This window comes from Lacerta agilis, chromosome 7 (assembly GCF_009819535.1).
Source record: "Lacerta agilis isolate rLacAgi1 chromosome 7, rLacAgi1.pri, whole genome shotgun sequence".
Taxonomy (NCBI): Eukaryota; Metazoa; Chordata; class Lepidosauria; order Squamata; family Lacertidae; genus Lacerta; species Lacerta agilis.
In genome coordinates, this window is record NC_046318.1 from 61,012,026 (window position 1) to 61,036,074 (window position 24,049).

At 43.0% G+C, this 24,049-nt stretch overlaps 1 protein-coding gene across 1 annotated transcript in view; it reads left to right on the plus strand.

Annotated features, from left to right (window-relative positions):
• Positions 1-721: 721 nt before the first annotated feature.
• Positions 722-24,049, plus strand: part of NECAB1 (N-terminal EF-hand calcium binding protein 1) — a 41,287-nt gene continuing 17,959 nt past the window's right edge. The window contains exons 1-5 of the mRNA XM_033155538.1: positions 722-913; positions 3,321-3,342; positions 9,283-9,391; positions 20,126-20,151; positions 23,607-23,704. Of these exons, the coding sequence (XP_033011429.1) occupies positions 791-913; positions 3,321-3,342; positions 9,283-9,391; positions 20,126-20,151; positions 23,607-23,704 (378 nt within the window). The 5' untranslated portion in view covers positions 722-790. The remainder of the gene's footprint in view (positions 914-3,320; positions 3,343-9,282; positions 9,392-20,125; positions 20,152-23,606; positions 23,705-24,049) is intronic.

A 24,049-nucleotide genomic window follows, 5' to 3' on the forward strand; every position in this document is an offset into this window, starting at 1 on the left:
TTGGTAGAGGGATTGCAGGGGAGAGAGAACCAAAAAGATCCCATGAGTTGGGGAAGGAAGACATTCTTGCCCCTTCTCACACAGATGTGAACACACCATGCAAGTTTGGCTTGAAATGCAGCTTGGGGGCAGGGCGAGAATGGCCCTCGCTACATTTTAAGCTTCTAATGTGAACATAGCCTATATGGAGCCCCCATGATCGGAAGTAGTATATCTCCGACTACCAATTTCTGCCTTCAAGCCCCACCTGTGGAGTTCCCAAAGGCACCTGATTGGCTGCTGCAGGAAGCAGGATACTGGCCTGGGTGGGTGAATCCTGCCTTAAAAGTGGCCGGAAAGCCAACGTGTTCCCAGCTGCTAAGGAAACACGAGACCCCCGAAATCTGCCACGTCCGCCGAGCAACGGTATTGCGCGCCGCTGCTGTACAGCTCACTAGGAAATGGCCCTTTGCACATGCTCAGAGACGCAGCCGTTCACAGGCTGCTTCACAGAATAAGGTTCTGGGCCGACTTCAGAACGCGCCGGGCGGCGATTCAGCGGCAGGCAGCCGAGTTCCCCAAAGGCGGAGGGGAGGAAAGGAGGAGGGGAAGCCGACGGCGGCGAGCGAGAGCGCGCCTTCGTTTCGCTCCTCTGCCCGTCGAGGGGCGGAGCAGCGGAGACAGGGACCCAACAGGACAACCCCAAAGGCCAAGAGGGGAGACCTTTAGCCCGGAGGGAGGAGCCGCCAGCGCCTGCCTTTCCCACCTAGCCCAGCCCTCCTCCGGCACTTTCGCCGCGGCAGCCTGCAACATGGACGGCGCGGCGGATGGTAGCGATAGTAGCGCGGAAACGTCTCCCTCCACCGCGGACTCCTGCGAAGAATTCCGCGCTGCCTTGACCATGACCAAAGGGCTCTCCATCTTTCTCGACGTAAGCAGGGCGCCTGTCACTCTGGGTTGTTGCTATTGCGCTTGGGTTGTTGGCGATCTCTCTCTCTCTCTCTCTCCCCCCCCCCCCAAGCTTCAGCATCTCCTGCATTTGGATGGCTGCAGGCTGAGGCGCCTTTCGGTTAGGAAAGTTTTCCTTGGAAGGGGGCAAGGAGGGAAGAGGGGTGCAGTGGGGTGGGGGCCGGGGTGGCCGCCTCTTCCCCACCGGGCTCCTACCTGCGCCTCCGAGATCTGCAAACGATCCACAGGTGAAGCTTCCGCCGCTCGCTGCATCTGCGGACCGAGGAGGCAAGCTGCACCTGTTGAATGTTTGTCTACCGTGCAACGATGATAATGATGATTAGATTTATGAGCCACCTGTCTCTATAACAGGGTGGAAAGAGTCCGGCAGCTCTCAGGGGACCATGCTGGAACATGGTTTTGGGTTTTAAAAAATCTTGATCCTAAACATTTTAGATGCCATGGGGGTAAATAATCCCCAAAACTGAGCCCTACAAGAGACAAATCGCAGGCGCGGTGTCTCAACACAAAGGGTTTATTCTTTCTTCTCTCCCCCCCCCCCCGCCCCATCTCTCCCAATGCAAAAAAAGGAAGGTTGACAGCTCTGTCTCTCGTTACGTTCCTAGTTTCTGGATGGGGGTGTGAGAAATGGCACAAGTGAATCAGTTAAACACCCCTCCGTCAGACTAAAATTTAACACTTTTAAATAGAAAGCACTGGAGAATGGGATCATAGGCATCCATATCTTATGGGGTTCTGACGCTTCCGAAATTGATAAGATAATTAGGGAGGTGAAAAAACGTTTTGCTGCTCGGTTGCTACCGGATATGTATACTTTAGTAGAAAGAAAGATCTGTGATAGTTTCAATGGGCATTGCGGGAATCTTCAATGCATAATTTCCTTGGAGATTTTTTTATTCCTGTTTTAAGTGTGCAGCTTTGGAAGTTGCATTCTGATACACTTGTAAATAAAAATAAGAATGGGGGTGGGTGGGACCTCATTGCACAATCCTAACCTTATTCGTGTCAACTCAGAAGTAAGTCTGTTTGCATTTGAGTGAGGCTTACTCCCAGGTAAGTGTGGGTAGGATTGCAGTCACAGAAAGAGAAGCAAGTTAGCCTTTCAAATGGGGAGAGCAAATCAAAGTACCGTAAAAAAAATGCAATCCACACCATCATTTGTAGGAGCAAAATTATACTTACTTTCCTCTAATGCATTAACGGTTGTTGTTTATGTGGGTTAGTTGTGCCCATTTATTTCAGTGGCTAAAGACATATGAATGGAAATTAAAAACTTCAAGCTACTAATTGGGTCATTATCTTCTGGACAAGCAGACTGCTTTCGAATATTAGTTGATTGCCATGGAAAATGGAAGGACATCTATATCTCATTTAGTACTTGGATAGGCTGTCTATGATATGATGCGATACGATATTAAATTGTATAGATCACTTTTCCACCCTAAAAAGGTCCTCAAAGGTCACACAAAAGAATATAAATGCATTTTTTTAAAAAAATAAATTTTAATTAGAATTAAATCTATAAAATTATTTATGTAAAAAGGAAACATTGTAAAAAAAACAAAGCGAACCTAGAGAAGCACAAAAAAATGAGACCAAAATCTGCAACAGAACCAGTCCATCTCATCAATCAGAGATGCCAACTTAATTAATATTGTAAGCATGTAGAGAAAGGATGCCTGGCATTTATCAGGCATCTAGGGGGAAATCCTGTGCACAAGAAGCTGGTAAATTAAGACAGTATAAGATTACATCAGGTACATTCAGCTGCAGCGGCTGCTGTCCTAAGCCTGGCAGAGGGAAAACAACAAGCCTTTAAAATAGTGTTTTGTGTCAGGTTACAAGGTTTTGAAAAGCATCAAATGTTGAATCCCATTCACTGTAAATGGTCAGATCCTGCTAAATAATAAATACTATTGCATGTTGATTATATCATGTGCTAAATACTGTTGGGATAGCTCAGCCAGTAGAACACAAGACTTTTCTTTTCAGGGTTATGGGTTCAAGCCTCACATTGAGCAAAATATTCCCAAGCCATCTTTGGTTGGTGGCCACCACTACAAGTTGGTAGCCATATTCCATGCAGTTGCTGATTTGTGCATGACTGAAAATGACTCCCCACTTTGCATGGATGCTCTTTGGAACACGTTCACCATCCCTTATCCAACAGAAAATGTTACCTCCAGAAATAATACCTGTACTGAGATATTGTAATCACTATAATCTTTGGGTTGGAACAGGTATCATCCCATTTGCCAATGGGGTCTTTGGGCCTTCATCTACACGAAGCCGTTGGGAGCAGTCATTAGGAGTTCCAGGGAGGTGCCATCAGTATAATGTTCTAAAAGTGTGAATTTATTTCTTTGCAGGTGCTGAGAAGAGCAGATAAAAATGGTAAGTCCAGTTATTTATTTTCAGAGAATTGTAGTGTTAAAGAACTGAGGGATTCCATTGGGAAATTTAGTTTGATTCTTTGCATTGGATTATAGAGTGCTCTGAAATGGGCTTTCTGTAGTACTGGTAGCATTGATGGTTTTATCTGTGGGATGCTGGTGGCAAGACAGGTTTGTTCTTGTTTTTCTGTCACTGGAAGATTGCTTTCTGGACAGTAGAAGGACTGTTTGACTGGTCAAATGTGCAAAACAGATCTGGTTTTGTTAAGTAAAATAGGTGGACAAGTACAAGTGATTTGTTGCCACAGGTGCTAATGTACTAATGTTGTGTCTGTAGAAAGGCGAGCAGTTCAGACAGGGACTAAAAGAGATGCAGAGAACAGAGTTTCTCTCTAGAACAGGGGTAGGCAACCTAAGGCCCGGGGGCCAGATCCGGCCCAATCACCTTCTAAATCCGGCCCGCGGATGGTCCAGGAATCAGTGTATTTTTACATGAGTAGAATGTGTGGTTTTTATTAAAAAATACTTCTCTGGGTTATTTGTGGGGCATAGGAATGCTTGCTTCCTTCCTTCCTTCCTTCCTTCCTTCCTTCCTTCCTTCCTTCCTTCCTTCCAAAATATAGTCCGGCCCGCCCACAAGGTCTGAGGGACAGTGAACCCGGCCCCCTGCTGCAAATGTTTGCTGACCCCTGCTCTAGAAAGATGCTTGCTTCAACTATGGCAATAATAGTACAGCATCTTTCACTGCACCTGAGAGAACCAGGCAGGCCACATGGCACACAGACACACTGCATCTTTCAGCACCTCACTGCCATTCCCCACCTTAGCATCCACAACCTGAGGTAGTTGCTTTAATTTACCTAATGATAAGTGCTAGTTATAGTTGAAAGTCCTGGGACAGGTGGGCAAAGAGCTTTCATGTGTTAACCTCATATGTTCAGTTTTGACTTCCAGATCTGCTACCCACCCCCCTGCACGATACAAGATCTTAGCAGAAATCTTGCGTTGCACATAGAAACTGGGTCCTGAGAATAAACATCTGTGCAGTGTTTACATTTCCTTCTAACTACATTCCTAAAAGACAGACAATAATTAAGAACTGAGAAAAGGCACACCATAGTTGACTGAGAATACATGACGTGTAGAGAGTTTATATTGTGCAAAAAAGAACTGTGACCAACCCCCCAACACTCCCTCCCCCCACCCCACCCCCAAAGTCTTTTTGAAGTGGATGTATCCTCTGAGCCAATGCAGTTGGTAGATTTTCCTTAAGTTCTATGATCCATGCATTTTCCATAAATTAATATTACTCAATGGAACCTCTTCCTCCATTTTTCGTTATAGGAAAATGACTTAATATATACCCCAAAGAGTATCTAAAGTTTTGCTGCATGGATTTGGTTTAATAATACCCTTGTCAAATTGTGTACAGTGTAAGAGAGGGTTTGTTTGTTTTAATTCTGTTGAAGCACTGAATTGTTTTAATATGATGGATCTGTCTGGGTGGAACCATTGCCAGAATAGCTGCTTGGGCCTTGGGTCCTAAGCTCCTCACTATAAGTAAGATCTGGGTAGCTAAATGTTAGTGCAAAACGTCCCAGGTTCAATCCCCGGCCTCTCCAGCTAGGGCTGGGAGTGTCCCCTTCCTGAAACCCAAGAGGGCTGCTGCCAGTCAGTGTAGAAGGTATCAAGCTACTGGTCTGCTTCAATATGTAAGGTAGTTTCCTATTTTCCCTAGGAAAACGTTTACATCCTGTCGTTAGGATTTATGTGTTAGACTGCAGCCCGCTGGGAAAGTCCGTATAATCTTCCTTTACTGAACACATTGTTGGTGGGTAATCTGCCAAAGATAAATACCATTCTCATATAAAACAATATATATATATATATTACATTTTAGAGTTTAGTTTATTCTCCAAAGTGCTCAAAACAGGTTTCTATGACTACTTGAGAAAATGCTAATGAAACACGTTAGGATGAGAGTATGTGAGATCAGGAAGGTGGGTGAAATAATTTCTCGAAAGATATGTTGCCAGGGGAAATGATACTGCATTTGGTTAACTTTTCATCTGAAGAAAATGGGATTTCAGCGAAGGCTTTCATTTCATGATTCGTCTTGTCTTCAAGATGTGAACTTTTGGAAAGATCAGAGGACAGAAAATTGGCATCTTTCTTCTACTGTACTTTGAAAGTCATTGAGAGAAACTAGCTGAAGCCCTTCTAAGAAGACACATCTTGTGTCATCTGGGGGCTAGTCTCTTGTGGCCACTGTGAGCCTGGAGACAGCCCTAAAGAGGGTTGAGAGATGGTTATTTATTTATTTTTTACTTCACTTTTTCTACAAGAGAGCCAGGAAATCTGGTGTGGAGAAGCTTTCAGCCTTCTTTGGACAATAACATATGCAACCTTGGTGCTTGATGATGCACTTTTGGGGCAGGGAGACTCTGCCCCCTCTGACTTCCACATGCCTGCCTAGGCAGCCTTGAACAGCTTCTTCCACCAAGAGTTACAAAAATCTGTAGATGACTACCATCATAGGGGCTGCCACTTCCATCATAGATGGTGTCAGAAGGGATTGGGGGACAAGTGCCTCCCCAAGCAAGCAGTTTGCCATCCACTTAGCGCCTGCCATTTCTGAGCTCTTCTCATTAAACATATTGTCATGGACTGGCTGGAGGCAGAGGAGTGGTCGGAGGCACTAGCTGGGGAACCCTCAGGGGAAGAAGGCTCAGAGCCGGAGGATTGGTGGTGGAATGACGATAAGTGGTCAGAGGGAGAAGAGGGAACAGACTGGAAGGAGGAGGTGTTGGAAGCTGAAGAGGTAACAGGGTTTAGTGAGCAGGAAGAGGCTGTGGCAGAGAGTGGTTCAAACTCTGTGGGAGAAGCAGAGGCTGAAAAGGGGGGGGGGCAAGAGGCAGCGATGAGGCAGGTTGGTGAAAATCCAAGGAGTCTCCCCCTCCTTCTGCGACCAGCTCCCCTCTCTCCTGGTCTCCTAGAACACACAAAGAAGAGGGAAGAGTAGAGAGCGGTTGGGAGCAGATGCAGTCTGTGACTGCTTGGGAAAGACCCTCAAGAAGAGGAACATTAGAGAACAGTGGGAAGGAGGGGACCTTCTGTCCTTGCAACTAGTCGTACCTTGGTTTTCAAACAGCTTAGTTCTTGAAAGTTTTGGCTCCCGAACGCCGCAAACCCGGAGGTGACTTCTGGTTTGTGAACTATTTTTGGAAGCCAAACATCTGACGCAGCTTCCAATTGGCTGCAGGAGCTTCCTGCAGCCAATCAAAAGCCGCACTTTGGTTTCCGGATGTTTTGGAAGTTGAACGGACTTACGGAACTGATTCCATTCGACTTCCAAAGTACGACTGTACCTCATAGCAGCAAGACTTACTGGGAAGAGGATTCTAGGATCACTAGGCCTGCGCTGTTTCAGCTTCCTTGAATAAAGAGTTAACTTCATTGTGTTACCAGATTCCATTCACTAATATCTTCTCTAAACCTCTCTCCTTTATTAAGCATGGCTGTTAATTTCCACGTTTTCCTTAGGAGATCCATTTTTCTAGGTTTTCCCATGGTTTTGCATATGTTTGATCCAGCATGATAATATTGTTATGAATCTGGGGGTGCAAGATGTCCTAAATTCCCTATAAATTTAGAGCTGGGTTTTAATTAAGGTTTGTGGGTGCCAAAACCAATTTCTTTGGAAGTATTAGCCAGACTCATGTGTATTTAAGATGTGTGTTAGCCACTGTTAATCCCCTGGGATTAGCATATATGAAGAGTTAATTAACCTAGGCAATCTTCCTAAATCGAGTATCAGCCATCCCCCTTTAATCCTAGGCAATCAACATGGGTGAAAGCTACCGGTAATTTCCTTTGGGGTATTGAGCCACTGGCAAGTCAAAGGACAACAAGGCAAATCTCATTTGCAGAAGGATGCAGTTTTAAAGGCAGTACCATAGTTTTAGAATGGCAGTTTGGCATTAAGAAGCAATTTGCTGGAGAGAGATGCTGGTGTCGGGTTCTTGGAAGCAGTGCTATGCAAAATGAGAGGGACAGAACCCTCTTTGGGATATTGATGTGCTGAATTTTCTCCATTGAAAGCTTCAGGATGTGTGTGTGTGTGTGTGTGTGTATAATGTAAATAAAACCATATATCGGAAAGGCACTGTAGTCTCTGCTGTGCCTAATTGTCCAAAAGGAACCACAGACCCTGTGTAAAGCATGCCTGGTACCCCTGGAAGCATGCATTACTGAAAGGGGTGGCATGTAACATTATGTTAAGATTTGAGCGAACCTGTTGCCTGGAGGATGTAGAAGTTAAGCTACTTACAAAATCACTTATTTATCAAGGCAAATTTATTCTTGGCATTCAGTCAGTGTTTCACATTAGGAAGATACTGTGCTTGACTGTGTGCAAGTTTGGGGTCTGTTGTTTAAAAAGCCAGCTACCAGTAAGTAATTAGAACCCCTTCGGGTTGGTTTTTAACTTGTAATTGTGTAGGAACCACTGGGCTGTGCACACCCTCAACCTTGCATATAACCTCCAGAAATCAGTCCACTGTTTTGCACAATTGTGCAGGAAACCAAAGTTGTTGGGTTAAAAATCATGGAGAAGCAGCACACATTGGGAGATATCTGGGGTCTAATGTGGAGCAATCGGCAACCATGTTCTGCAACTCTGTTAGACATTCCCAGCAAAGTATTAACCAGTATGTCCACACTCCTTCAAATAATAGCAGCTTTGTGGCACACTTCCTGTAGCGACAGACGGGAAGGGGTTTCTTCTTCCTCACGTAACCTTTTTTTACATGTGGTTCTGTTATGAAACAGGATTTCTGCTGTAGGTCACCCCTTCAGTGATGTATGTATGATGTATAGGGGGGTGTCCTTGAGCTACAGGGTTGGAATTTCAAAAATCTATATAAGAGCTTGCACACCAATGTTCTGGGTTCCTCCTGCCGCCTGCATGGGGGGGGGGCGGTGAGCACCCTGTTGCAACAGTTTAATAAAGATCAGGCTTACTAGCTGCTTTGCTTCTCAATATTCTCTTGTTGGCATCTGTTATTTTCTCCTACCAATAGGGAACCTACATAAGGACACTGTACGGGCTCTTGAGTACCCCATAAGGGGAAAGGAGCAGTTTTTCTTTTCTTATAACAATTTGGCGAGCCAGGTCCAGGAGTTTTGGTTCTGGGGCCAAGGAAGGACTGATGGCCCAGCGTGCACCAGGCCAGGTTCATACCCTCCCCACCCATTACAGGTGGGGTTTCTGCTTTCCTGTGCTCAGGTCCCATTTAAATCATGTGGGAATAGCAGCATGTCAGGTGAGAAGTTCACGCACCAGCTCTGCATTGTCCTGGGAATAATTGTACATGAGAATTGGCATGAGATCTGGTAATTCAACTATTACTGGAGTGGTAGGGGTTCCAGCCTTGAGAAGATCAGCCCTAGGTGATGACAGGTGTTAACAAGTTTGAAGCTTTGGGTAAAACATTTCACCAAGATTCATCACTAGTCTTGGCTGGATTGACATGAAGTGGGTGTATCCTCAAACAAAAATCTCCAGTTTTGGGCTAACTTTGATATATTGCTTTTTAAGCACCCACATTTCACTTCCAGCCTCAGGCTCCTTGTACTTCTGCCTTCTTCCCGATGCTACTGAGATACTGAACACTGATGCTTGGATCTTTTGCAAAGTGTTTCCCTAAGGAAAGATATGAAATAGCCTGCTGTTGTGCTTATCTATTGATCATTGGTTTTGTTAGCTCTCTTGCTTCCTCTTCCCCCCCCCCCCTTAAGTATTAGATCTCAGCTCTATGCAAATAATAAAAATGAGAAAACTTGTTGTTGTTTAAAGAAACACCTTCCTAGAATCAATTTGATTAAAGGGAAAAACCAGCCATCTGTGCAACCAATTTTCCTTCTACGTCTTTGATTTCAGATGATGGCAAACTATCCTTTGATGAATTCAAAGCTTACTTCGCTGATGGAATTCTGAGCAGAGAGGAACTTCACGAGCTGTTTCACACCATCGACACGCACAATACAGAGTGGGTAACATTATTGAAAAGTCATATAGGCAGCCTATAGGAAGGCAGTATGGTTCTGCAATATGAATTTTCCTGGTAAAACTGCTTTACGAATAGCTTATGAAATGCCATGGAACACCAGTCTATATACCCTGTTTGGTGCCCATGGCCTGCATTCTGTGTTTCTAAACAAGATGCTACAAAAATAACAAAAATGGGTAATTCATCTCCCTTGTAACTCCCAGTTTCTGGTTTTGTCTTTCCCCATCGTTCAGCCCATACACTGAGGTCCAGCTCCGAGAGCCTTCTGGTGGTTCCCTTACAGGGATCCAGGCAGAGGGCCTTCTCAGTAGTGGTGCCCGCCCTGTGGAACGCCTTCCATCAGATGTCAAAGAAATAAACAACTATCTGACTTTTTTTTAAACTATCTGACTTTTATAAGACATCTGAAGGAGCCCTATTTAGGGAAGTTTTTGATGTTTGATGTTTTATCATATTGTTTGTTTGTTTGTTTGTTTGTTTATTATTTATTCTGTTGTGAGCCACCCAGAGTGGCTGGGGAAACCCAGCCAGATGGGCGGGGTATAAATATATTATTATTTAGGGGGCGTACCCCTGACCGTTAGGTCCAGTTGCGGACGACTCTGGGGTTGCGGCTCTCATCTCGCTTTACTGGCCGAGGGAGCTGGCGTACAGCGTATATGTCGCCAGCATGACTAAGCCGCTTCTGGCAAACCAGAGCAGCGCACGGAAATGCCATATACCTTCCCTCCAGAGCATGACCTATTTATCTACTTGCACTTCGTGCTTTTGAATTGCTAGGTTGGCAGGAGCTGGGACCGAGCAACGGGAGCTCATACCGTCACAGGGATTCGAACTGCCGACCTTCTGATCGGCAAGCCCTAGGCTCTGTGGTTTAACCCACAGCGCCACCCATGTCCCTTTTATATTATCATTTATTTTGCCTCTTTAGGAAGGCTCATCATAGCTCAATGGTAGATCACCATGACCCTGTATGTTATTTGTGTTTCAGCCCTCTGCCTATTCTATGTAATCTGGCCTCAGATGTAGTTCCAGTTTCGTAAAGCAGGCATTCTGCTGTTCTCTTGGAGTCCTCTGTGGTGCATGGAAGGTGTGCAACCATGTGAATAGGGGTCCACTTAAGAATATGACAGGTTCCCCACCCTTATTCTACATCTGCTTGAAAAGAGGCATGACCATAGCTCAGTGCTTAGTATGTCACTAATCTCCAGGTTGATCCTTGGTGTCTCTGATTAGAAAAGCCAGTTTTTCTGTATAGGATGTTGAGCATGAGCCTAAGAGATGTGCGTTCAGGTGCCATCATAGCCATTGTCTCAGTGAGTAGCGTTGGGCAAGTTGCTATTGGTCATTATCGATTTCCAATTTGTTAAATGCAAATAATAATACATCACTGAACCAGTGATTGCAAAGAGCCGCAGTCTTGTATACTTACTTGGGGAAAGTCCCCTTGAACTCTGTGGGGTTTGCTGTTGAGTAAGCATGCATAGAACTGGGCTGTGTCATTAATATTAGGAAGCATTTTTAATACAACATTTTATTAATTTTCCAATAGTAACAAAAATAAAACAAACAACAACAACAATAATAAAAAGAATCCAAACAGAACAAATTGACTTCCCCCTATTGCCTTCCTTGGTTCCATTGTATATCAAGATACTACATGTCCATTGTAAAAATTTAACCATTTGAATTACTTATTGTCCATTCATAATAAAATTACAAGTATTCTTAAAATCCTGCTAATGTATTAACCTGTGTACATTGCTTCTGTATATCATTTTCTTTCTTCTTTCTGGAGCCAACCAGGTTTGCTCCCTTTTCTTCTGGCTTGCCCCCTCTGCCTTGCATTGGTGTATATGATTTCCTCAGAAACTGCATTCTTCCATTATTCCTTTGATTTATTATCCACCATCACTCTCAGGTCCCAGAGTGGGTTGCAATTTTGAACATAGCATTATTTATACCACAATAGGTTGTGATGCAGTTACTGGGAAAGTCATGCCAATTGCACTATTGCATTACAGTTCAGAGGAGAACATGGTCAATCATGAGCTAAAAGAAATAATTGCCTACTTAATATTTAGAGCTGCTGCAGAGGTCAACTCTGAGCTTTAGTCAGAAGCAAAAGAGCTGCTCTGCTGCCGGTATATCTTATCTGTAGCCCAGTGAAAGGTGAAAGCGAAGTATATGCAAATCGGAAGACCGACCCTCAAGTTCCCTGCCATTTGCTGGAACAGGGCTCAAAATTCCACTTTAAGATGATTCAAAATTACAATTAGAGGCTCTGGGCTCAGCTGTTGTATGGAGGCCTTGAATCAAATCTGCAGCTACCTTTACCAAGCTTTACTGATTACTCTGATTAACACCAGCTGTGGCCTTGAACCTCCCCACCCATCATTCCTTTGTGAAACAGCGGGGGGCTGTTTTTACCCTATCAGAAAAGGGAAAGGAAAGGACTAGTTTGTAAACTCACAGAACGGGTCCTCTCTACACATGGCGAGGAGTTTTGACACTTCAACCACCACATCATAGCCCTGTGCATTCAATTAATGGGAGAGGGGGGGTGTCACTGTTGTCTCATCATGCTAACAGGTTTTTCTCTAGGGGAACAGCCCTCTGTTTGATGAAGTGCTCTATCTGGTCCTTATCTGGTTTGAGGATGAAGAAGGTGAGCACAGGGCTTTGAAGTTCCTCATCACCAGTTAGTAGGTGGACAGCACCAACACACACACACACAGGTCACCTGGTCACAGTCTGCCCCAGACCCTCAAAGTGTCCCTATTTTCCATGGACAGTCCCAGATTTGCAGTAGGCATCCCAGTTTCTGATTTGATCCCGGAACATCCCCATTTTCAGCGGAGAAATATTGGCAGGTATGGCAGGGCGTCCCTATTTTCATCAGAGGAACGTTGGAGAGTAGAAATAGTAAAATATGACCCCAAGCCATCTGAAGACAGCCCTGTGCAGGGAAGCTTTTTAATGTTTTAATTGTGTTTTTATATACCATGGAAGCCGCTCGGAGTGGCTGGGGCAACCCAGTCAGACGGCTAGGGTATAAATAGTAAAATTATTATTATTGAATAAGATGTCCCTATTTTCATTGGGTAAACATTGGAAGGTACGCTGCTCCACTATGGTGAGGTGTATTGGATCTCTGTCCAAATTATAGGCATTGTTTTAAAATGTGCACCCTTACACCAGAGTCAGTTTTAGGGTAACGTGACCAGTGTGGTCGCACAGGGTGCCCCACTAAAGGGGGTGCCAAAACAATGCTGTAGAACAGAGTGCGAGGGGCAGGGGGAGTGCCAAATTTTAGTGTTGTGCAGGGCGCTGCTGAAATGTGAGAGAATGTGTGAATTTTATGTGTCCACTTTTTCTTTTGATGATGAATTGCAAATGGCCACCCTACTCCCAACCGGCACATATTCATCAGGAAATCAGCAGAGAGCACTCGTGCATACAGCTGCATAACTGGACAGCAGTCTCCACGTAATCTGAACACTCTTGTGTTTGGGGTGTTGTCCGCACTTCTGCTTGTTCCGTGCTTTCTAGGCATGGCTCTGAGTGGTTTTCCGTTTTGCCCCACCGAATTCCCCAGGAAAACCCGCTGTTTACCTCTCAATCAGAACAAACTGCAGAAAACCCGACATACTTTGCTCCATTTTAGCAGTAAAAAGCAAGCATAAATGTGGACGGGCCCTTAGATTTGCACATGACCTATCTACAGATATTCCATTTAATACCCATATGCAGGACCGGATTTAGGTTTGATGAGGCCCTAAGATACTAAAGGTAATAGGACCCTTTATATGTCCAGCTGTCCTTTGTCAACAACAAATTGTTGCTGTTTTTGTGTTGAATATATGCTGTATGGTAATTTATGGACCTAATAGGTATCGAAAGCCATTTGCACGTAACAAATAGTAGCCTACATAACACAAAACACTGTTGCTGTGTGTAGGTTTTATTTTATTTGTTTTTTTATCTTATATTTTGGAAATGTACACCATTTTTTTTCCTTTAAAAATTTTTGGGGCCCCCAAGAGAGTGGGGGCCCTAAGCTATAGCTTGTTCAGCTTATACGTGAATCTGGCAATGCCCATATGCCCCAATATGTGTTCATTTATCACACCTAGAATGTCTAAACTGCTAGAGAAGGAGGCTAGATGCCTTTGGCAGAACGTGCCAGGTGGTCTCAGGCATGCATTAAGCTGTAAGAGCTCCCCAAGGTCTGTTTAATAGCCTTTCAGCTAATTCTAGAGGTAATGTTAGGGTCTTTGCAGATGAACCGTTCACACTACATAAGATGCACTCTGCTTGCTCATTAGTTGTGAGCTCAAATTTATTCCCCCAAGGCAGCGCTAGTGCTTTTGAGGATCTTGGGTTTTCCCCAGACTCTGAGGGCAATATGATAATAGTATGAGTCCTATTTTTTATTATTTGTTAATAGCTTGTTGCCTAAATTCCCAGAAATGTTAAATCCAAAGCTTATCGTTGTTATTTTCCTGTTGTGTTGGCTTAAGTGCTCATTAGGATAACAGGCAAGAGAATGCCAGGGTTCTAAAGATAGATAAAGAAAGGAGGACTTGTTCTATAATGTTACGTTTCAATTGTTTTTTAACTGTAACCAGCCAGTCAGCCTGATGATAGGCTGCTACCCCTGCTGCTTTGTTGCAAACAAACGGCAGCATGTAAATCCATAGTTGGCTCCAGCTCCTTGGAATTTGTTACAAGCAAACGCATTCAGTTCATAGTATCTCCATTAAAAAGTTAAAGGTGTATGTCTTAAAAGCAGTGACATGAGCCATAGTCTTCACATTGTGATGTCACTGCCCAAAGAGCAAATTACGAAATGCATATCCAGATGTCTCGAGACTAGTTTCCAGGTGCAATAGCACTAAGGCAGATGACTGGGGTTTTGGATTCAGAACCCTGATTACCTGCAAATTCCACATTCAGGCAGGGAAAGGAGACGGCTCTCATTCCAATCTGATGCTTTGTAATGGCTTTTCTAAAGCCAAGTGCAGCCTGCAAGCCTGTGAAGGGTAGTGTGGGCTCGATATTATGACATCTTCCTCTTTTCTCTCATCATAAGCTTTTGCCTCTTAAATATCCACCTACTCGGTATGAAATGCATCTCCTTCCAGCATCCAGTCTTCCGTCCACTGAAAGAAAAGTCTAAGGAGTGACTAACAAATTAAATGGAGCCTCCACAATGGAGGGGCACACGTCCCTCTCCTCTTGGTTAGATCATCCAAAGGGTTTCTCGCAGCCTGTGTAGCTTACTCAGGATCAGAGATGCCACCCCATGAAATGTTGTTGTTGTTGTTCAGTCGTTCAGTCGTGTCCGACTCTTCGTGACCCCATGGACCAGAGCACGCCAGGCACACCTATCCTTCACTGCCTCTCGCAGTTTGGCCAAACTCATGTTAGTAGCTTCGAGAACACTGTCCAACCATCTCATCCTCTGTCGTCCCCTTCTCCTTGTGCCCTCCATCTTTCCCAACATCAGGGTCTTTTCCAGGGAGTCTTCTCTTCTCATGAGGTGGCCAAAGTACTGGAGCCTCAACTGCAGGATCTGTCCTTCTAGTGAGCACTCAGGGCTGATTTCTTTGAGAATGGATAGGTTTGATCTTCTTGCAGTCCATGGGACTCTCAAGAGTCTCCTCCAGCACCATAATTCAAAAGCATCAATTCTTCGGCGATCAGCCTTCTTTATGGTCCAGCTCTCACTTCCGTACATTACTACTGGGAAAACCATAGCTTTAACTATACGGACCTTTGTCGGCAAGGTGATGTCTTTGCTTTTTAAGATGCTGTCTAGGTTTGTCATTGCTTTTCTCCCAAGAAGCAGGCGTCTTCTAATTTCGTGACTGCTGTCACCATCTGCAGTGATCGTGGAACCCAAAAAAGTGAAATCTCTCACTGCCTCCATTTCTTCCCCTTCTATTTGCCAGGAGGTGATGGGACCAGTGGCCATGATCTTAGTTTTTTTGATGTTGAGCTTCAGACCATATTTTGCGCTCTCCTCTTTCACCCTCATTAAAAGGTTCTTTAATTCCTCCTCACTTTCTGCCATCAAGGTAGTGTCATCAGCATATCTGAGGTTGTTGATATTTTTTCCGGCAATCTTAATTCCGGTTTGGGATTCAAATGAAATACATTGCTTAAAAAAAATAAATACATGGGAATTCAGGCATTCCATATCTTTAAGGGGGGAGAAGGAGACTTGAGTCAGCTCCTTTCCACTAACCAAGTAGCTTAAACCTAGGTGGCCAGCCCATGGATGAGACCGTTTGCAAATTATATGGCTGGGCGTCGAGGGTCAGCATGGGTGGGCATCTGCCGAGGGTCCACATCCCAGCAGGGGGCCCACTGACAAAAGCCCCCTACGACTGCAGCAGGTACAGAGTCCCTATGGAAGGTGCCTTGCCCTTCAAAACCCAGAGCTGCTACTGGCAAGAAAAGCTCCTAGTCAAAACTTTTCTTAGACAATTCAAGCTAAACGAGTAAGAGCAAATGCATAAAAAGAAAACAACCAGTAATTTTTAGCTAAACAAGCTTTTAATTCTGTTGCTGCTTAATGCATTGTTTCTTAATGCTGCTCTTTATGTTCTTGTATTTTGCTGGTGTTTTCAGTCTGATAATTGGTTATGTGATAGTTGGATCGTTGTTGTTTTCATGCTGGCTTTTTTTATTTGCAAGCAACTTTGAAAAATTTATTTGTGGAGGTAGAAAATAAGGTAAACATTGAATGAATGAATGAATGAATGAATGAATGAATAATTCTTAGTCCCAGCATCTTCCATCGTGCAAAGGCATCCTTCCATTTTAGGAAGAGGTAGCATGGATCCTCCAGGGAAAGGATGTGCTCAAGTGGACAGTTTTTAAGATGTGTTCCGGAAGAGTTGTGATTGACAAGGGTGAAGTCAGCATCAAATCAGTTTGGGTCCAGGGAGGTTCCAAGTCCAGCATGCTTACACAATAGCAATGCCTGACAGTACTGCTGGAGTAGCTCAGTTAAGTACAGCATGACTCTTAATCTCAGGGTCATGCGTTTGAGCCCCACGTTGCACTGGACTATATCCGATCTTTATTGAGCACCAATTCTGACTTGTTTGCAGAGACGTTATGATAAATTATCATTCAACCTGATTTGCTGGTGTAGTGTTTACACAGCTTCCCATTAATCATTGGTTCATCTCACACTTTTCAGTATGTTTCCCTATCACTTTCCTAACAGCAAAAAACCCACTGAAAAGAAAAGTAAAATCTATTTGTTGCAAGTGTGCTTTAATCACATAACCTAAAGTTCCAATTTGTGCTTGAATTTCCCCTGCAAAACACTGGCAATGTGGAAGCAAACTCATTCCCCAGGGACATTTCATATGCCTCCTCAGTAACCTAGGTCCAACATTTCCTAAAGCAGGAATATCATTTCTGTCAGTCTCTGGAAATTTATTCCCCTTTTGGTCAAGCATATTCACACACACACCTACTTTCTCCAAGTTACTTGCCACTTGTTTCAGAGGTCCTGCTGTAGGGGTGGTCTGCCATAGCATTGGCTTGTTAGGAAAGACTGAACTATAAATTTCAGTGCTTCTGTTGAGGAAGTGTTCTTCTAACAGTTATTAGATAGTAAGAGTGAAATTTGAAAAATCTTATTACAGAAGCAAATGTTCTTGCTCCTGTGCCTGCCTAGGAATTGTTTTAATAATGGGATCCTCAGGGAAATGGTGTCAGGAGAAAAGACAGAAGCATTCAGCAACACTACAAAATGAGGAGGTGCCAAAAACTTGTAAAAAGAGAGAAAAGGTTGCATTCTCATTCCTGATGTCTCAGGAATATCATTGTGTGGTAGCTGATTGAAATATGGCAGCTGACAATCATTCTTTGTTTCCTCCACTCCTCTATTCCTCACTGCCACACTTCTGCTGGCAGACTCTGAGGATCAGGAGATATCCCCACAGCTTGAAACCCTGGAGTCTAGAACAAGCCAATGGCTACAGAAGAACTTTCCGGACCTTTAACTTGCCTGATAACAGCATGAATGGGCTGAGGTTTCTAGTCAATTAACACCTAGCTTAAGCCTTAAATATAGGGCAGTTGCTCCAGGTCACCGCTGAGGCAGCTTATTGGTTCTGCCTCAGCTGCAGGATCACTAACCATGGTTGTTGTTTGCTTAGTCGTGTCCAACTCTTCGTGACCCCATGGACCAGAGCACGCCAGGCACTCCTGTCTTCCACTGCCTCCTGCAGTTTGGTCAGACTATGTTGGTAGCTTCGAGAACACTGTCCAACCATCTCATCCTCTGTCGTCCCCTTCTCCTTGTGCCCTCAATCTTTCCCAACATTTCCCCGTCTTTTCCAGGGAGTCTTCTCTTCTCATGGTACTGAAACCCACAACTTGGTCCATCTCCAAGGTTCCCTGTCAACTGGGAACTCAGGAACTTCTGATTTCCCCTTTGCTTGAGCTACCACATATCTGTGTGGTGGGGATCAGGACTCACACATAGCAAATGCATGGAGAGAACAGCAGGGCTGTTGCTGACCCTGCATGCAGTGTTGACATACTCACATTAAGCATTGCATCTTCAGGGGGTACCTTTCCACATACAGCTGTATGTTGAATGCAAATAGCACACAGGCAAGGGCACACCGATGTGTTTAATATTTGGTGTATAATTGGGGATGGGGACAAGTGAATTTGTCTTAGTAGAGAATTTATTGATTCATGGGTACCATTTAATACGTTTGCATAAAAACAACTATATCACATGCTCTGTTTTTACATTTATAAACTAAGGGGGTGGGGGTGAGATGGAGGTGGCAATGTGTCCATGCAAGGTCCCCTTGAAGCTGCATAGCGTTCCAACTCCTACTCAAAACAAATACTTACTTGGAAATAGGAAAGAGATCTTTATTCAGCAAGTATCGGTACAGGCTCGCCAGCAGACATGATGCTCAGGAGTCAGTTTGGGAGCAGGGGAAGAGGTTTAGAACTGGCTGGAAATGACAAGGGTGTCCCAACAAGTTTCCCCACTCCTCCCGCCAAGTTCTAATGATGAGGCTTGGCATGCTCACTCTCTCACTTTGCAGGAATGCTGAGATAGCAAGTGCATGCTGTGTTGGGGCAGGAGGTCTGCTCTTATCTATGAAAGCGGCACCTGCTGTTTAGTCACTGCTGCTTCCTCTTTGGCCTTCCTCTGCTTCCAGTAAAACTCTCCTCTCTTCAGGAAGGTCAGAGGGAGAGACAGCATCCCTGCTCCCCCTTCTAAAGTGACTGGAGTTGGGACAGAAAGAGGAAAGATGCCTTCTTCTCCTCCTACCCAGGTTCCTACCATTTCTTCCTCTTCCTCCTCCAGGTCCTGCCAAGCCTTATCCCAACAGGGCCCAACAAAATCTGGTGCTCAATCTACAAGTTTATAATACCCCACAACTCTATAATCCCTGTTCAAAAGTTTGCCCTTTATGTTCCTCAAAGCAGCATCTTGTGAGTTGCTGACGGCTCTTATAAGCACCATTCAGAGAGTTGAATAAACTGATCTGGTGCCTGTGTTACCAGCTGCACAGCTATTCTCTGACTTGAATAATTCTCTTATGCAAGGAAGCAAATTGTGTTCCAGGTTTGTGGATGGATCTGTTGAGGGAAACGATGCCAATCATTGTCATCGTGATTTGTTATTCACAACTGCTCCATTCTGTAGTGGATTTCATTTTGTGCATTTGTTATGAAGGCACGGAGAACATCTGAGCTACATCTCAATACAAACACCCAATTGGAGAGAACAAACTTACAGGTCAGATAATGCAACTTCCATGCAGAATGGAATCCTTGCACCTCCAAATGGCAGGAATTAAGTACTGGCTCAGGAAAAAATTCCTACCCTCCACTTCAATCATGATATTTATACTTGATGCTCTGATGTCTGCATTGGCTCACTGAATTTTCCAGGCACGAGGCAAGTTACTGCTTATAAAATACGACACACTCAAATGTGCCAGCGAAGTGCAGTGTTAAATAACTTCTGGATGACCTTGCTGTTGCATGGAACACCTCAGAAGTGGTGAGCTTTCCTTTATCCTTGCCATAGTGGTCCATACAGTGGTAGTCTCCCAATTAGACTACTGTAGCGCATTGTTTGTGGAGCTACCCTTGTGCCTGGTTTGGAAGTGGTAGCTGCTTAGGATGCAAAGTGGGACACCCAGCTTTACACCTATTATGCCAGTGTTGAAAGATCTGCATTGGCTTTCTATTAGTTACCAAGCCAAGTTCAGGGCTTTGTGGTTAACGTTTAAGGCCTGTACAATTTTGGGCCACCTTCCCCAGTTTAGACCAAGCCAATTTTTAAGATATCCCAAGGAGACAACATGGAAGGAGACCTCGCCCTCTGGAATGCCCTCCCATAGATAATTCAAGGGAATACAATAACGACTTGTAATTTTTATTTTATTTTATTGGCACAGTTTTATTTGCGATATCCTGTTTTCTTTAAATCAATTTTTTAGGTAATTTTATGGAAAGGTTTTGCTTGTTGTTTTTTAAAATTGTTTCAAGTAAACTACTTAGAGGTTTTTTACTATATGAAATGGTATAAATTGTTTATATATATATATGTAGCCTTCAGGGTGGTTGGGCTTAACATTTAAACAGCAACAGGATGCACACAATAGCAATTACAGCACTCGTTTTATGATGTTATTCTTTTTACAGCAACCTTGACACAGAAGAACTTTTCGGTAAGTTAATTTTTACTCCCAAACTCTTCAGTTCTGGGTGTGTCATGGACAGGTGGAGCTAAACAAAAGAGCTCTGTAGCCAGAGTGGCTCCTTTTTTTATCACACCAGCTAATTATGCAAAATGCAGCTGTGCAGAACTCCTAGGGAAGGTAATCAATAAACCATTACCACTAATGAGACTGGATAAATGTGCAGAATTACAGGCACCTCTCATGTCTTTTAATCTAAATTTCTTCTCCCCCTCTCTAGGACGTTAACTTAAAATGTATCCCTCTTTTGCGGGGGGGGGGGGAATAAGGCAAATGCTGCCTATGATCCTGCCCCTTTTTCTCCAATCTCCCCACTCCCCCAGCACTGGATTGTTTAATGTGTAGATTCTTTGAGGGGGAGACTCCCTAGGGAAGCTGTCTGTGATTTTCTATGCTTTGTGAGCCTCCTTACATCTTGCTTTGATAGTTGATAGAAAGGCAAGGGTCATGTGCTATATGTGCTATTGTGTGACGTATTTCAGACGCCTTACAAGAAGCCCTGGAATGATGTTCACCCCATGATTATTTCCTTTTGTTACAGTTTCTGAATTACATGTGTATGTAATGTATCTATGCAAAGAGGGTTCTATAGTACCATCTCAGTAGCCACTTGCTAGGGCTGGTGTTAGCATCCGACATTTATTTTTATTTTTATTTTTTTTATAAAGATTTTATTATTTTCCAATAAAACAAAGAAAAAACATAGCATCAACATAAACATACACACCATAAAAACACAATATATAACACAATAGAAACAATAACAATATAAACATAAAGAAAAAAAGACATATACTAACCTTAACCAACACTTATCTTTGTACTTCTCTTATTACGTTCTTCTCTATTCAGGGGACTTCCCCTGTTCCCTCCACTGTCTTCAAAATCATATATACGTTATAGGTAGCTTTGTATCTTATTCTATTAACATTTGCCCTATTTCTTGATATCCTTAACCTTGTTTAATCAAAAATAAATCATAACTTAGACATAAAAATCTTATAATACTTTCTAACAATTGAATCCTTCATTCAAAAAGAAATTTCTTCTAAACAATTTTAATTAACATAGTCTTGCTAAAGCCATTCTTCTGCTTTACTCTGCTCAAATATTCAATTTTACAGATTTAACTAAATAGTCTTTAAATTTTTTCCAATCCTGTGACACCTTCTCCTCCCTCTGGTCTCGGATTCTGGCGGTCAGTTCTGCGAGTTCCATGTAGTCCATTAGCTTCATCTGCCATTCTTCCACTGTTGGGATCTCTTCACCTTTCCAGATTCTTGCCAATAAAATTCTAGCCGCTGTTGTGGCATACATAAAAAATACTCTGTCCTGACTGGGAATCTCTTCATTGGTCATGCTCAAGAGAAATGCCTCTGGTTTCTTAGTAAAGGTAATTTTCATTACCTTTTTAAGCTCATTATAAATCTTATCCCAGAAAGCATTTACCCTTGGACACGACCACCACATATGAAAAAAGGTACCTTTCGCATGTTTACATTTCCAACACACATCTGACATTTTGGCATTCATCTTAGCTATCTTAACTGGTGTCAAATACCATCTGTATACCATTTTCATTATATTTTCTCTTAAACTGTTACAAGCAGTAAATTTGATACCTTTCTGCCACAATCTCTCCCAGTCATCCATCATAATATTATGTCTCACATCTTTCGCCCAGTCTATCATTGCCGATTTAACCAATTCATCTTTCGTATGCCACTCTAGCAACAAATTATACATCTTGGAAAGGTTTTTAGAGTTCGATTCAATCAGTTCTGTTTCCAGTTTTGATTTTTCCACTTGAAAACCAATTTTTTTGTCTAATTTGAATGTTTCATATACTTGGTGATATTGCAGCCAGTCGGGGACTTGACTTTTGACTTCATCATAGCTTTTCAGCTTAAATGAGTCCCCTTCCTGCTGCAATATGTCCATATATCGTAACCAACTTGCAGACATATTCGGTCTCTTATAGGCCTTGGCCTCCACTGGTGAAATCCATCTAGGAGTCTTTCTCTCCAGTAAGTCTTTATATCTAATCCAAACCTGATACAGGGATGTTCTAACTATATGAGTCTTAAAAGTTCTGTGAATTTTGACCTTGTCGTACCAAAGGTATGCATGCCAACCAAACATATTATCGTGTCCTTCCAAGTCCAACACATCCACATTTTCTAGTTTAAACCAATCCTTCAACCAGCAAAAGGCCGCTGCTTCAAAATAAAGTCTTAAATCCGGCAGGGCAAAGCCTCCTCTCTCTTTAGAGTCTGTCAATATCTTAAACTTAATTCTAGGCTTTTTGCCCTGCCATATAAACTTCGATAGGTCCTTTTGCCATCTCTTAAAGCAGTCCAATTTATCCAAAATTGGTATGGCTTGGAATAGAAACAGCATCCTTGGTAGGACATTCATTTTAACCACTGCTATTCTTCCCATTAACGACAGTTTTAATCTTGTCCATATTTCCATATCTTTCTTTATCTCCATCCACAGTTTTTCATAATTGTCCTTGTACAGGTTCAAATTTTTTGTTGTGAGATTGATACCTAGATATTTTACAGTTTTAACAAAATTAAGGCCAGTGCCATCTTGTAATCTTTGTATCTGTTCTGCACTCATATTTTTACCTAAAACTTTGGTTTTCTGTTTATTTAGTTTGAAGCCAGCTACACGTCCAAATTGTTCAATTAGTTCCAAGGCTTTGGGGACACTGCTTTCCGGTTCCTGTAGGGATAGCATCAAATCATCTGCGAAGGCGCGTAGTTTATATTCTTTCTCACCCACTCTGATTCCTTTTATCTGTTTGTTTTCTCGTAACATATTTAGGAGGACTTCCAGGACCGTAATAAACAGTAAAGGGGAGATAGGGCACCCTTGTCTTGTTCCTTTCTCAACTTCAATTTCCTCCGATATCACACTGTTTACTATTACTTTTGCTCTTTGTTTTGTGTAAATGGCCTTAATGCCATTTAGAAATCTTTCTCCAACTCCCATCTTTTCCAAATTCTTTTTCATAAATGTCCAAGATACTTTGTCAAAGGCTTTCTCTGCATCAATAAATAATAGTAGCATCCGACATTTACTCGAGGAGGTTCATGTCCTTTATTTACATTTTTGCCCATTTTTACTGCTGCTTTTCTTTTCATGTCCCCTTTGCTTCAATAATCTATTGTACCTTTCCTTGTGCAAGCTCCTGGTTGCGTACATAGAAGTTAGAATAAAGCACAGCATAGCCAGAAACTGCAGCATGTGTCATAAAGCATCAGGCTGTTAGCAAACTAACCCCCCATCCTAATGGGAAGGAGCCTTCTACCGGAGTTTTGATCCTTATGTTTAGATCTGTATTTGATTTTATACATATATATAAATTCCTTGATCTTTCCTCCTTTGCTTGAGCTGTGAATTTCTGTTTCTTTTAGAATATTTTTCCCAACACTTGGGAGAGTATGAAAATGTGCTGTCTGCTTTGGAAGACCTCAATCTATCCATACTGAAGGCAATGGACTCCACAAAGAAAGTAGGAGAAAGTTTTATTCCTGTTCTTCTGCAACACTTAAGATCTGTCTGTCTATCTATCACCCGCACCTTTATAATACAGTGGAACCTTGGTTCTCGAATGGCTTAGTTGACAAACAAATTGGAAGTAAGTGTTCCGGTTTTCAAATGTTTTTTGGAAGCCAAATGTCCGACACAGCTTCTGCTTGAGTGCAGGAAGCTCCTGCCGCCAATCGGAAGCTGTGCCTTGGTTTTTGAACGTTTCGGGAGTTGAACAGACTTCCAGAATGGATTAAGTTTGAGAACCAAGCTACCACTGTATTATAATAAGGTGGTGTACAACATGCAAGAGTATAATAATATCAGT